Source organism: Gymnodraco acuticeps, unplaced genomic scaffold (genome assembly GCF_902827175.1).
Source record: "Gymnodraco acuticeps unplaced genomic scaffold, fGymAcu1.1, whole genome shotgun sequence".
Lineage (NCBI taxonomy): Eukaryota > Metazoa > Chordata > Actinopteri > Perciformes > Bathydraconidae > Gymnodraco > Gymnodraco acuticeps.
In genome coordinates, this window is record NW_022990673.1 from 1,835,414 (window position 1) to 1,851,424 (window position 16,011).

The window sequence follows — 16,011 nt, forward strand, 5'->3', positions numbered from 1 at the left end:
AAAGAATGTTTTGCATATATTTTAAGAACATTTTATTAAATGTAAAGCCCAATAGTATGCGTGTATGGAGAGGGTCAGTGTGACAGCCTTGAATTCACATACATCATCAGTTCATATGTTGAATATTGGAAGTTGGTTTATATAAAATGGCCCAGAAAACTGAGTCATGTTTAGGATTTAACATTTGATTTTAGTGACTCCTAGTGGTGGAAAAAAGCAAGGCAGGAGAAAGTTTGGCATTACAAACATATTAAAATGTTCTTCCACTCACTGTTTCTATAAATAAGTGTAGGGTACATTTGTAAAACCTTTATAAGAGCTTGAATGTAGCCTTGGTGTACAACTTTAAAAAGAGAGGGACTCTTTAAGCACATTTTACCCTGCGGATCTATGTGATGTCGTGATTTGCCAGCTTTAACAGAAGGGGGAACTGTCGCTCTACTGTTGTTAAGCTCAAATACAGAGGCTCAGTTACTGAACTGTTTTGAATTATCCTGTGTTGTGCAACATTTGAAAATAATTACGAAATATTTCAAGAATCAGTCATTTGAACAGGACTTAAATTGGACATTACAGAGCATCGGAGAACTTAAAGTTAGCAACAGTCGAATTCTACCTTTGAAATCAAAACATAAACAACAAATTGAACAGAAATGTCAAGTCAGAGTTTTTTTAATGTAAAAATACATCATTGTGTTTCAGCTACAAATCCATGGTTACCGTGTTTGAGATGATAACAGCATCACCAATTCACAAGCCACTCCACTTACAAAATGAATATTAGTCTAAAAAAAAGTTATAAATACAAAATGGTGTAGATAAAAAATGTTTTTAAAAAAAGATAGACGCTCGTACCTGACTATTAAAAGGTTTAGAAAAACACTTATCTCTTGTAATACTTTTAAACCTGAAATGTACATTTCGGAAGAATACAATAATCTCAATAATGGATGTAACAGGAGGTGAGGCAACTCAGTTTCACCCCTTTGCAGGTGCTACCTCAACTTCAAAGTGCGATAACATTGTGTCAAGAAAATGTCAAGAAAAAACAAAACATGGATCCCCTTGTACAAATAACAAACTATTAACAATAGTTTGTTAATTCTGCATAGAGAGAACCAGTTACAGCCATGGAGAGTCCACAACTAACATTCTGTAATACTGAGGGAGAAAAATGTAAACGATAATTATAAAATATCTCCCAAAAGGAGACGGCAACATTTATTTAAAGCCACAATCCTTAATGGGAACCAACAGCCCACTGCTAATCCACTTTGGTTGTTTGAAGGATGAGGTTAGATCACTGTCATTACCGTTTGTCTGTAACAAGCTTAGAACAGTGTATGTGCTAAAAGGAATGTACTAAATACTGAAACAATAGATAATGACAGTGTCAGTGCATCTCACTGTGCTTAGAAGGCATCTAAAGTTACATTCCTTGTAAACAGCAAAACAGAGAAGGCAATACAAAATAAGGATTGTGCCTTTAAAATAACCATCACTTAAAAGTTACATGATTCAATCAGTACACAACCATGCTTTAAATGACTGATAGTTCCAGCTGTTCCTGCATTCAGGAAACATCCCGTCATCCCAACGTTTAACGCTAAGCTTGTGAAGTGTGAGGAAATGTTCTAATATAATAAATATGTTTCCCTTATTCTCAATGCTCACATGTACAGTATCAAAATACAAATATTTAAAAAGAAAACACCGTTTAAAAACCAACTGACAGAGTCACGGTGATGGCGAGGCTCCATTTCCATACAGAGACAGAAAGAAGTTAACCCAACACCGTTCCAAGACTTTGCTGCTAAAATACTCCATAAATAAAAGTCATACTAAAAAATAGAGCTTTTCTTTCGTTGATCAGCAGAACATACTATAAAATCCAGTGTCTTTGTCATACGACCACCTTGCCCTTGATGTCCAGCTTGGTGTTTTCACTTGCTTTGTTCGACTGCTCCTCTGTGAGAGTGATGTAGGAGTACACCAGGCTGCCCGCAATACTGCAACACACACAGCAACCACGAGTGAGAACACTAACACTTGTACAAGAACACCATATGGACAATAATGTTTTATTCTTCTGAAAGGCTGGATAACAACATATAGTGAGGTGAGAGAGAGGCTACTAAACCTTTTATCTGAGTATAAGGCAATGTGAGACTTGAAAGAACGGTTATTTGTTTCAAGCTCCCTCTCTCTGTTTCTTATCCTATATCTAATAGAACTGCTCGGGTCTTGATAGATTGAGTGGGGAAGTTCATGAGATCTTTCTAGAGGGTTATCAAGAATAACTTTTATCCAATGACCTTTTCCCTCTCTGTCTGTGTCTGTGTATTCTCTTGTTCCGATTAACCCAGCCAAATCTTTTTTCTTGTTTTGTATCTATATCTACGCCGGGATCCGGAGTCGAGGCTGATCCTCTTGCTGTAGTCCTGTGTCTTGGATCCTCTATCCTGAGTTCTGGATTAAGTCGTGGACTTCTGGTCGTGGCTGAACCTGTCTCTGCGGTCCTGCCTTGGGTCTCGTCATGCTGCTTCCCTGATGGCTTCCTCAGGATTGTAGCTGACATCCTCGTGGATTCATCTTCTTATTACAGACACATGCATTTCCTAACATTCGGTCTATATGCTGTAAAATGTATTATCTCTTCGATTTACACACGGCATCTATTGCACGTATGTCCGTCCTGGGAGAGGGATCCCTCCTCTGTTGCTCTCCCTGAGGTTTCTCCCATGTTCCCCTTAAACTGTGGGTTTTCTCTGGAAGTTTTTCCTTGTACGATGTGAGGGTCTAAGGATAGAGGGTGTCGTTTTTCTCATACTGATATTCTAAACAATCTGTGCTGTTGTATTTGCTGTAAAGTGTCTCTACTGTAGGCTATTTTTATTATATGTACAGCACTTTGGCTCGACCAAAAATCGTTTTTAAATGTGCTATATAAATAAAACTCGATTTGATTTGAATCAGCATGAACATGTTGCAGCACATCTTCATTCATAAAAACACATCATACTTCCCAACAAGATCCAACTTGCACTAATACATTTCTGCAGCACTTTAGTATAAGTGATATCTGTGGGAGAATATTATTTAGGAGTTCCCCGTTTAAGGAGGCCAAGTCTGACTCAATACTAGTGGACCCTCTCCAACTAGCTCACAAAACGTTCCTAATGACAAATGTAATGGAAATCCACCCAAAAGTAGAGATATTTGAGTATGTAGCTAAGTAGTTGATGTAGATGAGTGAAGTACGAGAAGACTAGAAAAAATATTTGGTCGAGCCTGGGCGTATTTGAAAAAATCCATCCTTATATAAAAACAGGTAGACATTTCATCATTCATTTTATCATTATATACCTGATATTCAAACCAATGAAGTTTGTCCAAGAGAAGATGTAGTCTCCACTGAACACCATCCCGATGTATGTCACCAAGACATTCTGTAAAATTAGGAACATATTATTAAGGCTAATTGTTTTTTTACCGTGCATCTCACCATTACATCACACCTGTCTGCGGTTTACCTTAATGCACCCCACGATGGTAGTTGTTAATGCAGAGTTGTATTGTGTACACAGCACAGTGGAATACATCAGAACGAAGCTGAAAAACAACAATGTTATCATGTTACTCATGACTCAACACTTGCTCAAGCATGAAGTCAGATTTCACAATGTGTTAATGAGAAACGGAAAACAAAGAGTCATTGTGAGCTTCAGAAGAAAGTGGAGCTTTGGCCTCGGATCCAGCTGTCACTGATATAATAGTGATGCCACAGATATCTAGTATAATCCAGATGTTCAAATTCTGGCATAAAAAACACAACCCTTGCGCAAGCATGCACGTCACAGAGAAGCTTTGTCCAGTGTCCTTACCCCATGATGCAAGACATGATGAAGAGGGTGAGGAAGAACATATCTGACCAACCATCATATTCCACCGCCTGAAAGAGAAGCACAGAATAAGAAACAGCAGAACTCTACAGGTCAAAATACACATATACAGAAAAAACAAAAGGTAGGCAACTATGTCTACATATATATATATTCCGTGAATAACTGCAATATGGATGCTACATCTTCAGAACTGTTACAGGCCGAGTACTTTGTAAATTGTGTAATTCTTTTTTCTTTTTTTCTTTAATATTTAGTTTTTTATGCATACTTCTTGTTAAACATTAAGCTGTCTTTGGCTCTTTTCTGCTGTAACAAATGTTAATTTCCCCTCTGTGGGACGCATAAAGGTATTCTGATCCGATACAAAAATGATCTGAGCCTAAAACATTCAGGTTATTTAGTACAAAAAGTCATTCCTTATAGGTCTGTCTGGTGTTTAGTGGAAGTAAGTAAATAAAGATTTACTAAGCAGTTGTTAATCACATTTTAGGAAGTTGATGGCATCACCTATTACGTTCTTAAAGATTCAACACTGAGTTTCCCTTAAAAGGTAGTAGTCTGCATCTCATGAGGTTTTCCAGTCAAAGGAGGCTGTAGGCGCTGCTGTAATAACTCTAGGTGCATAATGGCAGCTTTGTGCCTTTCTGGCTGCTGGGCCCCAGCTGGGCAAACCAGAAGGTCTCTGCCAACACTGACCAACTAACAGCAGCACATACTTACAGCACACACCCAGGACTACATATGTGCACTCAGTATAGTTCAGCATTAAACCTCATCAGTTACAACTATATAAGCTACAAAGACTCAACTTGGTAGTTTAAGTTCAAACACTTACATTTCACAAACCTTATGAATAAATCTTCTGTGATTCCGGATTTCAAGTAAAGATAATAAAAAATCGAGCAGGTAGAGAAGAAATATAGCAGCAACCAGAGTCAAACTGCGTACCTTCTGAATATCTCCAGTCAAATGAGCCAAGATTATAGTAGGAATGATCATAAATAATGCATTATAATACAGCAATCCGTACTTCCCCAGCTCCTGTGAGAAAGAGGAAACAGGAACATGAAAAACATGCAGAGCCAGAACAGAGAGGGTTATTCACAATTCTTTGAGAGCATTCCTCACTAACTACTAACTAGTATACATGTGTCATGCATGGAATACCTGGAACCTCTATGTTTTAGTCTGATTTGGTTTCACGTGACTCCATCTTTCAGTCCCTCACAATATCACTCCCTCACACACACACACACCTCTCTGTCTTGTGCTGTATTAGCAGATGGTGCTCTATAGACATCACCGACTAAATCTGGATCCAGTTCAGCGTCTGCTGTAATGTGAGAACTGAGCAGTGTGCTCATGTGACATAAGAAGCAAACTAAAACAAGCTACTGAACATTTGGGACCCAACAGTCAAACTGTAATTAGCCTGACTGTTAAAAGTAATGCAAGAAAACCAAATAGAAAAACAGGGACACTTTCTCTACAAAAACATATAAACAATGACAATCTAATCAATGTAGTGGGGAATGGAAATAACTGACTCCTGGTACACCGAGTGCCTTCAAGCCAGACGCTGAAGGACAGTTTGGGTTCTCTACATTCACCAACATCAGCTCATGGCCAAAAACAGCCTCAGCCCAACAATGGTTACTATTCATCAGATGGAGCTGCCACATACCTTTGCATCTAATTTTTGTTTGACATAGGCTCCGTTGGCTGCAGTCAGCACGTCGTTCATGACAATGAAGACGTAGCCTTGCATGTCAAAGGACAAGTCGGCACTATAGAGATGAGAGAAAACCAAAGAAAGTTTTGAGGAGATAAATGGAGCGTTGTCAGTAAAAATGTAGCTTTGGGCATGTTGTGTTTCAGCAAGGTTCCTTTTATTACAGATAAACATGTGTGTAATGACTGTAAAGACAATATTACTGAAGTGAGGACATATGTCAGGGCAGGACAACCCTTTGTAGTGAAGGTAATTTCGGTTTGCTTTAACAGCCGGGACACCTGGATGTAGGAAGACTTACCTTGCGGCTATGAACGCCCCGAGGATCATTGTAAATACTGTCAGCTGGACTGGCCTGGAGAATTTCTTCCTGCCAAAGGTTAAAGACAGTAGAGCAATGAAACTCTATCTGGTTGCTGTGAGTTGTAAATTAAAGCCACAAATATAGATCAAAGACGCGACTAGTCTTGGTATCCCATCGAGTACATGATCAGAGAAAAGTGGGCTTTCTGTCACATGCACACTTACTTGAGCAGCATTCCCTCTGCCATCATTGTGAACAGTATGGAGAACCTTCTGAGGACAGTAAACATCGGCAGACTGGTGGAAGAGGACATACATGGCTTTAGCTTGGTTTGTTTCTTTAAGCTTTTCAATAGAAACCAGGTATGGCAATATCAATGCCAAAATACACTCGGTAACATTGTGAACTTGATAGTTCTGATTGTTTGAAGTGGGGGTTTATGAGGTACTCCAAAATCTGTGTTTTACCTATAGTAGCAAGCCTCGGAGAAACAGGTAGGGGTAGCAGCACAGAAGTTAAGCAATGTCCTGCTTCTGACAGTGTAGTTAACATACCTAAAAAAACGACCTACCAATACAAGAATGTTATATTTAGACTACTTTAACCACTTTACCTTGCCATCAGACAGTCCTTTCAACAGGTAACTGAAGCCATCATCTATGCTCTCTTCATAGCCACCGGACTCCACTGACCAAAACAGTCATTTTACCCCCGCATAACACAGTAGTTTGCCTATTGCTGCCTGTGATGTTTTAACAGTGAAATTACTGTTTTGGTCAAAAGGAGACTGGTGGCAAGATAAAGCAGTGAAAATATTCTAAATATAGTTTACACTTAACCAGATAGTGATATTTTTAGGTCGCTCTTTCTCTTTAGGTGGCTAAAATACACTTTGCTGTTGTGCTGGTACAAATGTATCATTGTTTTCCAAACTGGAATACACTGACTATAGGAAAGTACATTATATAACCCTACTTCAAAAAATCCAAACTACCCCTTTCAGGGAGGCATGATTGATGTTAGCGAGCCCAAAGCAACCTCTGAGGCATTTGATCGCCTCCCTTCAGGCAGAAGATACAGGGTTCCCCGGTCAAAGTGCAATATATTTAAAAGTGTCCCTAGTGCTATTAACATGCTTTATTTGGACAGGAGGTAATTGTTATTCTGCACCTATTTTACTCCGACCGTTTTTTACTCATGCTTAGCATTTCTTCTTGTCCAATTTTATTTTTACAACTTTTTATAGACTAATATTGTTATACTGTTGCGTGTACTGTCATTGTTGATCTGAGTTTTCCCAATTGCTTCAATGATGAACTGATCTGAATGAGCTCATGACCGTGAATGTTACTCCCTCAAACCATAAATCAGACCTAATTAGTTTAGAGATGCAAACTTACTTCAGCCTTTTGGTACCAAACAGACCAGTGATTTGATTTCCCACATAAAGGAGAGGTAGAGGAAACGTCTGCAAATGAGGTACACATAAATGAAAAACTGTCCTGAACATGGTGAACTTAATACTCGATGAATGGACAGATGGTCTCACCTTGCGAGGTATGCTCTCATCACAGTCAGGGAAGGTGATCACCCTCGAAGCCTTGCCCACCCACAGCACAACCACTGTGGCAAACATCTGCACACACATTCAACAGAACATTACTTTGCTTTCAGGGGTTGATGTGTAATTGTGAAATCGTGACAAAAGAGGGGAACAAACATTCAACTTACTTGTCCTATTCCGACACATATTGAAGAAGGGAACCTGGAACAGCAGAGTTGAGAACAGCTTACAGGCTGAGCATACTGTAGCTAACACACTAAACACACTCACGTTGAAATATAATTTAGAGTTAGCTTCCTAAAAATGCTACTTTAAATGTATATCCTATGTAGTTTTGTATACAATCTCGCTAGTCAAAAGTTGCCGTCAGTCAACAAGCTCCATCGCTGTACAGCCGACACAACTTCAGTTGATAGGCTAGCTAACAAGGTAGCTTAGCAACTTAACCGTTTACTGTTCAAGTCGCTACGAATTACCGTTACCTGTAGTTGGTGAGGACACTTTTGTTCACCACGACGATGAAAAACGAGCTCACGCCGTAAAATCCAGCGGCAAACAGCTTCACAAACAGCGTCAGAGGTTTGTCCGCCATCCCCACTTCTCATTCCTCTCTGAGCGTCGCCTCTTCCTCTGCCATCACTTCAACTGGCTCTCTCTCCTCTCCCTCTCTCTCTCTCTCTCTCTCTCTCTCTCTCTCTCTCTGACACACACGCACACATACGCGCGCACACACACACACACACACACACACACACACACACACACACACACACACACACCGACGTTTCACAACTTCCTCCTCAAGTCTGAACATCAGAGAGCATTCAATTTACACTGTATTAATTGAGTAGACGTGTCCGTGACGTCACCCATTGGATTCTACTGTATTTTAATCAAATATCATAATCATCAGGGACATTTTTGTCTTTTTTTTAAATGTTGGATCACTTTGACTGTATTAATGCATATGGCGATATATTACTATAATAATAAACTGAGAACCCAAAACCCAGATGCTCTTTGACGGTCTGATCTAGACCCTAAACAATTTCTCAATTGAAAATGCAAAGTTGTTGCTAATCATAAACCCATCCCAGACTGTAAAAAAAATTCATTGAGTATATATAAAAAGAACAAAAAAACTAGGGGCATAACATTCTGAAAAGTGAATGAATATCTGGTAGTGATGAACTGAAGGGAAGTTGGTTAAAGGTCCCATGGAGCTCCAACAAGCCGTTTAGGACAGAGAGTGAATACCGGTACTTTACAGAGATGCTGTATGAGAAACCAATGTAATTACACAGTATAAATCTATTTTAGTATACCTCAACAATGGAATTATGATCAGTAGAAATGGCCATGACATGGGATCAGGTCCAGGTTGTGGAAGTCATAGCAGGCCCTTGCAGAATTGGATTATAACATTCATAACTTTATTTCCATCTCTGGTAATTACTTTAAACTAAGGATCTTCGTGATTCGGTTATCTTAGAAGGAGCTCTTCATATTGCCATAGGGAACAGGTCCTTTTTCCAGGAGTCCACTATGTTTTTTTAGTGGATATATCAAATCAAATCAAATCAAGTTATTTTTATATAACACATTTATAAACGATTTTTGGTCGAGCCAAAGTGCTGTACACATAATAAAAATAGCCTACAGTAGAGACACTTTACAGCTAATACAACAGCACAGATTGTTTAGAATATCAGTATGAGAAAAAACGACACCCTCTATCCTTAGACCCTCACATCGTACAAGGACACATTTCCAGAGAAAAACCCACAGTTTAAGGGGAACATGGGAGAAACCTCAGGGAGAGCAACAGAGGAGGGATCCCTCTCCCAGGACGGACAGACGTGCAATAGATGCCGTGTGTAAATCGAAGAGATAATACATTTTACAGCATATAGACCGAATGTTAGGAAATGCATGTGTCTGTAATAAGAAGATGAATCCACGAGGATGTCAGCTACAATCCTGTGGAAGCCATCAGGGAAGCAGCATGACGAGACCCAAGGCAGGACCGCAGAGACAGGTTCAGCCACGACCCGAAGTCCACGACTTAATCCAGAACTCAGGATAGAGGATCCAAGACACAGGACTACAGCAAGAGGATCAGCCTCGACTCCGGATCCCGGCGTAGATATAGATACAAAACAAGAAAAAAGATTTGGCTGGGTTAATCGGAACAAGAGAATACACAGACACAGACAGAGAGGGAAAAGGTCATTGGATAAAAGTTATTCTTGATAACCCTCTAGAAAGATCTCATGAACTTCCCCACTCAATCTATCAAGACCCGAGCAGTTCTATTAGAAGTCCAAGGTAAAGGCACAGGCCGGCGCATACCGCTCATGGAATCCCTCACCATATGAACTCTGACCCCTCAAGTGTACAAGTGAAGAGACACCATGTGTCAGCTCCTTTTTAGAATAGTATTTCTTCTCTTCTCTGAGAAACAAGGGTATGAAAAGAACAGCCAGAAACAGAGGAAGAGAGGCACAACGTGACTACGTAAATGCACTCTCCTAAATATTAAACGAGTAAGAGGTGAAGAAACACAAAGCCAGAAATTGAAATGAAAAGGCACCATCATGCTTCCCCTTAGAATAGGGTGGAAATTATGAAGACCCAAATTATGAAGAGGGGACATGGGATACTAGTGAAGAGGGACAACAGTGAAAAGGCCCAACGTATCCAACGTACTAGCACTCTCCAAAGCGACAGAAAGTCAAAGTATACGCCGAGAGGCACAACGTGACTATGTAAATGCACTCTCCTGCATAAATTAGTTCAAGGGAAAGGGGGTGAAAAACTAAACTAATCAAAAGAAGGAAGTAGAGAGGCCTAAATGCCCTCTCCTAGATTCAGTTAAAGGAAAGGAACTGGGGAACAAACAAGTACAGGAGGAACGGCCCAACAAGTCAACGTCAACACACTCTCCTAGAATAGTTCAAGGTAAACGGGGTAGGAAGAATATAGTAAGAAACAGAGCTGAAAAGGCGTCCAAGAACGCTTTCCCTCTAGTCCAGGGTGAAAATGTAGGATAAGAAACAGAGATAGAGAGCACAACAACCTATCTTCGTCAGATGCACTCCCCTGCCTGGATAAGCGACTCTGTGCCCCATCCCCCTCTACGATATAGTCAAATTACATCAGATTTGACATGGTCATAGTCAGGGTCAACCTGCATTCCTCCTCTAATGAAACACAGACCCAACACTGTGGTTTCAGGGATATCTCATCCAACATACTTTCTGTGATAAAGTTATCTTAAAACAGAGAATACATTATCATACAAAGTATAATTTATTTTGGTTTGTTAATTTTGAATATGGGAACATTTGTTATTTTCTTTCCTCATCCTGTGAGAATTTAGTGCTCAAAACAGTACTTGTATAGTAATTGTACAGGAACATAGCGCATTATACAAGATCATTATTTTCATCTTGTCCTTTAGCTGTTATCTGTTCCACCCACACCGTCTCTGCTCTGTCTCAAGCAAACCAGACCTGGAGACTGTGAGACTGCAGTGGGAGTAGGACATGTCCTTTCAGCTTGAGTCTAAAAACAAAAAACAGATGCTCAAGTAAAAGGAGAAAACAATTGTATAAAAAACAATTATGGCTTTTGTCAGAAATGTATCGATTTAGAGCGCCAGGTGGAGGAGATCCAGAAAAAACTAAGAGATGACTATACATTTTATTTATTTATTTATTATTTAACCTTTATTTAACCAGATAAAAGCATTGAGATATAATCTCATTTGCAATGCTGACCTGGCCAAGAAGGCAGCAACGTTACACATAACACAAACATATAAAATACAGAGAACATAACTAAGAAAACAAAAGACAAAATATACCAATACCAATCTGGTCGTGTTCTTCCCTTTAGTTCCCCAAGCCTAATAGGGAACGTAACAAGCAGTCACTACATTGTGCACATTAGGACAGTAAGAAAGGTGCACTACTTGTTACTGCAAGAGCAGCTGGTGGTAAGGACCTCAGACAACTTCAATTTAAAACAGGCTATAGGGACAAGTGCCATAAGTTTGAGTCATTCCAAGACCAAGGACCATAATAAAAAAGACTCCTTTTTCCAGCCTCAGTCCGCACCGCAGGTACCTGGAACCGTATCCAGGCACTGGTTCTGAGGTTGTGAGAGTCACAAACTGGAGCAAATCTGGCACATATATACAGTGGAAGCTTACCTAAAATGGCTTTATACATTAATACAAACCAATGCTGCATCCTACGCATACTAAGTGAGGACCATCCAGTTAGACTATACAGTTTGCAATGATGAGTCCTATAGGGTGCATTTGATATATAACGCAGTGCAGCATGGTAGAGTGGGTCAGGTTTGGCCAAAACAGTGGGACAGGCAAATCTATCTAAAGAATATTCCTCCGGCTCTTTAAACGAATCATGATACTCTGACCTCACTTAATCCTTCGCCCCACCCAACCCAACAATTTCTCATGCAATGTTCCACTTTTTTTTTATGAAGACTGCTTATAAAATGTATTTGTGTGCAGTGGACAACTGGGCTACAAAAAAAGCTTGTATCCTTCAACATTCCTAAACCTTTGAATCCACTATGTTGTAATTTAAATTGAATAAGTATCCAGCCATCCAGTCCCATAGAATAAAGAACTTTTAGAGTAGGAGCACATGCTATCCTGTGTAGAGATATGAAGGAAGCAGTTACCCAAATGTGTGATCTAATTATAAATGACCTGCAATTGAAGGCCAACATCTTGACCTGACCTTGTGTCGAGGTCCATGTGTATTTTGGCAGGTGGTTGTGGGATTAAAACCTGACGTTTCTCTGATAAGAAGCATGGCCCTCCATGTGCCACGTTGCCAAACACACTGCAGAGCTGTGGTGTGAAAGCCCCATTCATTCCTTTTGGAACAGAAACAGCAGGGGACAGATGACCTGAGCCATGTCTGGACTGAATGCATCTCTCGGATACTTTGTGTCTGCTGCCATTTTTGCAGCCTTAGTCCGAACACTTCTTCAAAAATGGCCAAGGTTAAGCTTCATGTTGGAGTTTTCTTCCTCTTTCATGCTGGTGGCATGTTTGTTGGAGGTGCAGACCATTGTAGATGTGGGTGAGTGGGCCGGAGGCTTGGGTCCTGATGTGACGTTAACCGTTCGGTTCGTGGTGTTGTTAGCCCATGGTATTATCTGTGGAAGTGAGTCAGGGAATCCTACCCTGGTTGTGCTGAAGTTCCTGCAGCGGGAGGCCACCACCCTACCCACTCTCCTTGCTGTTGCAGCCCAGTTTCTTGGGGCCCACATGGCGCTTCTTGTAGCTCTTTACTACTGGAGTCTGGAGCTGACAGACATGCACATGATCAAAAACCTGATGGCTAGAGAGTGTAGCTCATCTCTGCTGGTCTCTTTGGTTCAAGGTTTTTTCACTGAGTGTGTCTGCACGCTCATCTTTCATCTTGTCCTTCTAAACCTGCGACGCAGATCAGCCCTGATCCGGGTGCCGCTGATCGCAGTCCTCCTCACTTTCCTGTTCCATACAGGTAAGTTCTAGGTGAACGTGGCCCTTCATCGATCCGAAAAAAGTCGTAAAACTCCACTCATGCAAAGTACCTTTATGCTTGTGAATATTGCTGGAGGAAAATTACTTAAATACAAAACAAACATTTTTATTTAAAACCCACAGTGGAAGAAAACAAATCATTGAAATATAGGAATGCAATGACAAATGAATATAGCAGTCACACACTTCATGGGTGCAGGCCAAGATGACATGGTTTCTGATAATTTTGTTTGTTAGACAAGTTAATTACTTTTAATTATAGCCTGACTAAAATGTCTCCTCTAGTTGACGTTAGTCAATAATTAAGTTGTTTGTGATGCATCTTTATACATTTGGCTAAAATAGCTATAAAATGGTTAGGATTGTTACACTTACATACAGCTTATTCACTACTTTAGTTTAAGACTTGAATAGTACCTCATCTTGGTATTAGTCATGATTCAAGCAGCTGTTTCTTTGCTTCCAGTATATAAGAGTTATGTTTTGGCTTCCACTTTCCTTCAGGCATTATGCTTTAGATGGTTTAATAAATAACATTAACTTTATTTGTCCGTTCTTTTTTGCAGCCCGAGGCTACACCTCAGCCTACATGAGTCCCTCCTTGTCCTACGGCCTCACCTTCCACTGTCCTGGATTTACCTTCACTGAGTATGCAGTGGTCTATTGGCTGGGCTCCCTCACAGGTATATTAGATTAAAAATGAAAAACATGTGGAGTTCTTTTAAAGTAAACATGCTGTTCACACACTGTATCTGTTTTCCAGGCATGATTCTGGCTCTGTTCTTGTACATGGGTCATATTCCAAGGATCTTTTCCAAGAACCTACTATATTCTCAGAAGACACGCCAGAAGACACGAGTACCAAAGGGGGACAAAGCAGAAAAGAAGAAACAGTGAAAGAAACTACCCTTTATTTTAATTTTTTTCCTTCAATCAACCTTTAAGGAAATGTCCTGAAAATAAATGGTTAATGGACAAGATATTTTACTGTACAGAAAATGTAAAATATTATGTATAGAATATAATAATGACCAATAAATTAATTTCTTCCATTCTTGTTTGCAGTTTTTAATACAATCATTACCACATATGAGGTTTTACATTTGAAAAAAAAAAAAATACACACTTCTTTCTTAAAGTGTACACAACATGGTGGCCATCTATTGGTAGCTTCAAAAATCGCTTGGTGACAAAAACACTGCAGAAAATGATCTCAGAGGCCAAAAGGAACTAAATCCTTAAAATAACTAGAAGTCTGGGGATTCATCTTTTTTTTTTTAAAAGACAAGAAATATGAGGTCTTTCGTATCTTAAGACGCTGTCACGTGCTGGCAGTGCTCTTTGCATCGCTCTTGGCAGCGCTGGGTTTAGAAGACACGGGCCCATCAGGTTTTTTGCCTTTCGTCTGTTTTTTATTGGAAGGGCCTTGATCTGTGAGTGAGAAATAATAAATAATGGTCAGTACCAATTGTTAACATGATTAAATCATTATTTCCTCAATGGGAGTTGAAACATATTAGAAAATAACTGTTTTGTAGTTAAGTGAATACCGTGAGTTTGGTAAACACAGTGGAAACAATTTGCTGTTAGGCTGATGTAAAATGTCAAGTTGAGGCTCATCACCTGGCTGCTTTTGTTGCTCCATTAGAGCCTCGGGACGGTCCACCCATAAACAGTGATTGGGATCATTCAGTAAAGTCTTGCTCTGCCCACAGCTGAGGCAACGCAAAACAGTAAACCGGGTTTTACTGTTTTTTCCTAATGACACAAAATCAACAAAAGGTTCATGTCTATAATGGGTTCATACATTTTCAAACACATACACATTTTTAACTAATACATTCACTGTTTAGAAAAAAATCTTCAATTTGATAACCATTGGTAAGCAATGTAAGTTAACATGGTAAACATGGACTTTCACTATAAATAATGAACAGACTCACTTCTTTGTCTTGTTGTAGCAGTTACTCCAGGGATGAGCAGTGAGCAGCACTTCTTGCATAATGTTCTCTTCACTGATGGGTCTCTGCAATAACATATACAATCTTAAAAATGTGTCAGATTTGGTTTCTGCCTTTCTGGAATCACTTTTGGAATAATAAATACGACTTAGAGGGACAATTACTTTGAAAGTATTCCAGGCCTACTAGTGTTTCTCTGAAGAGAACACTAATGGACAGGATTAATATAGGCCAAAAAAGAGGGCATTATTATAAAGCTGACTTGTACACATTTGTGAAACTATTGTTGGTGTAATGTTGTGTTTTTGTGGTAGTTGTATGTTGAGGATTTCTACATATCTTCTTGTAAATCTATGCTCTGAAGTGGCAGCGCCTTGCTGTCATTACCTTTCAAAATAAAATCAATCTAGGCAAGAGAGTGAAACTAGATAATATTGAGTGAAACTAGATAATATTGAGCAAAACTTACTGTCTGAGAACTAAACGCCTTGCAATTGTCTTCTGTGTGAAGCAGTAGAAACGAGCCAGCTCGACATTTTCGGGGTTTTGTGATAAAACACAATGTGCAGCCTGTATAGAGATAAAACCGGTGGAAGAAAAATCATTACACGCTTACTTAGCAAATAAGCTAACATGTTAGCCACGTGAGGAGGCTACTGTCTTGGCTTCACGACAGCGATTAACTGTTGCTTTATTATGTATTTCCTACCTGGTAAAGATAGTTCATTCTTTGGTAAGCATCTTTGTCTTTCAGTTGTAGTGCCATTACACAGAAAATATTAGAAAGACACTGTAGTAGTTAGTCGTTATAGCTGCTACACTGAGTTACATCAGCCTGAAGTCAAACTGATACACTTCCGGGAAAAACCTCCAAAATAAAAGCATCGACAAAGCTCACGCCTAGGAAAAAAAGTTCCTAAAGTCGTATAATCGCAGTCTGTAAATAATCATGTTTTATAGGCATAAAGCTATCAAT

The 16,011-nt window shown here is 39.6% G+C and overlaps 3 protein-coding genes across 3 annotated transcripts; 1 reads left to right on the plus strand and 2 right to left on the minus strand.

Moving 5' to 3' along the window:
* Positions 1 to 643: 643 nt before the first annotated feature.
* On the minus strand, positions 644 to 8,190 carry LOC117555144 (UDP-N-acetylglucosamine/UDP-glucose/GDP-mannose transporter-like). Its single transcript, XM_034229914.1, has 12 exons — positions 7,988 to 8,190; positions 7,673 to 7,706; positions 7,491 to 7,577; positions 7,342 to 7,409; positions 6,166 to 6,237; positions 5,939 to 6,007; positions 5,590 to 5,692; positions 4,854 to 4,946; positions 3,885 to 3,952; positions 3,534 to 3,612; positions 3,367 to 3,449; positions 644 to 2,009 (listed from the first exon to the last, which is right to left on the minus strand). The coding sequence occupies exons 1-12, from the start codon at positions 8,095 to 8,097 to the stop codon at positions 1,904 to 1,906; spliced, it is 972 nt and encodes a 323-aa protein (XP_034085805.1). The 5' UTR covers positions 8,098 to 8,190; the 3' UTR covers positions 644 to 1,903.
* Positions 8,191 to 12,401: 4,211 nt separating this feature from the next.
* aqp12 (aquaporin 12) lies at positions 12,402 to 14,128 on the plus strand. Its single transcript, XM_034229915.1, has 3 exons — positions 12,402 to 13,054; positions 13,641 to 13,757; positions 13,838 to 14,128. The coding sequence occupies exons 1-3, from the start codon at positions 12,460 to 12,462 to the stop codon at positions 13,969 to 13,971; spliced, it is 846 nt and encodes a 281-aa protein (XP_034085806.1). The 5' UTR covers positions 12,402 to 12,459; the 3' UTR covers positions 13,972 to 14,128.
* On the minus strand, positions 14,127 to 15,948 carry rpp21 (ribonuclease P 21 subunit). The gene is made up of 5 exons (XM_034229916.1): positions 15,745 to 15,948; positions 15,505 to 15,605; positions 15,018 to 15,100; positions 14,698 to 14,832; positions 14,127 to 14,505 (listed from the first exon to the last, which is right to left on the minus strand). Exons 1-5 carry the CDS (start codon positions 15,799 to 15,801, stop codon positions 14,396 to 14,398), a joined length of 486 nt encoding a protein of 161 aa, XP_034085807.1. The 5' UTR covers positions 15,802 to 15,948; the 3' UTR covers positions 14,127 to 14,395.
* Between the last annotated feature and the right edge of the window lie 63 nt (positions 15,949 to 16,011).

Excerpts from the sequence above, each read along its gene's own strand:
- LOC117555144 (XM_034229914.1), bottom strand. The coding sequence starts at position 8,097 with ATGGCGGACAAACCTCTGACGCTGTTTGTGAAGCTGTTTGCCGCTGGA. Across the intron at positions 7,578-7,672 it reads TATGTGTCGGAATAGGACAA|ATGTTTGCCACAGTGGTTGT; the intron begins GTAAGTTGAATG and ends ATGTGTGTGCAG. Across the intron at positions 7,410-7,490 it reads ATGAGAGCATACCTCGCAAG|ACGTTTCCTCTACCTCTCCT; the intron begins GTGAGACCATCT and ends CCTCATTTGCAG.
- rpp21 (XM_034229916.1), bottom strand. The coding sequence starts at position 15,801 with ATGGCACTACAACTGAAAGACAAAGATGCTTACCAAAGAATGAACTAT. Across the intron at positions 15,101-15,504 it reads AGGCGTTTAGTTCTCAGACA|AGACCCATCAGTGAAGAGAA; the intron begins GTAAGTTTTGCT and ends ATGTTATTGCAG. Across the intron at positions 14,833-15,017 it reads TGCTACAACAAGACAAAGAA|GAAAAAACAGTAAAACCCGG; the intron begins GTGAGTCTGTTC and ends TTGTGTCATTAG.
- aqp12 (XM_034229915.1), top strand. The coding sequence starts at position 12,460 with ATGTCTGGACTGAATGCATCTCTCGGATACTTTGTGTCTGCTGCCATT. Across the intron at positions 13,055-13,640 it reads CACTTTCCTGTTCCATACAG|CCCGAGGCTACACCTCAGCC; the intron begins GTAAGTTCTAGG and ends TCTTTTTTGCAG. Across the intron at positions 13,758-13,837 it reads TTGGCTGGGCTCCCTCACAG|GCATGATTCTGGCTCTGTTC; the intron begins GTATATTAGATT and ends TCTGTTTTCCAG.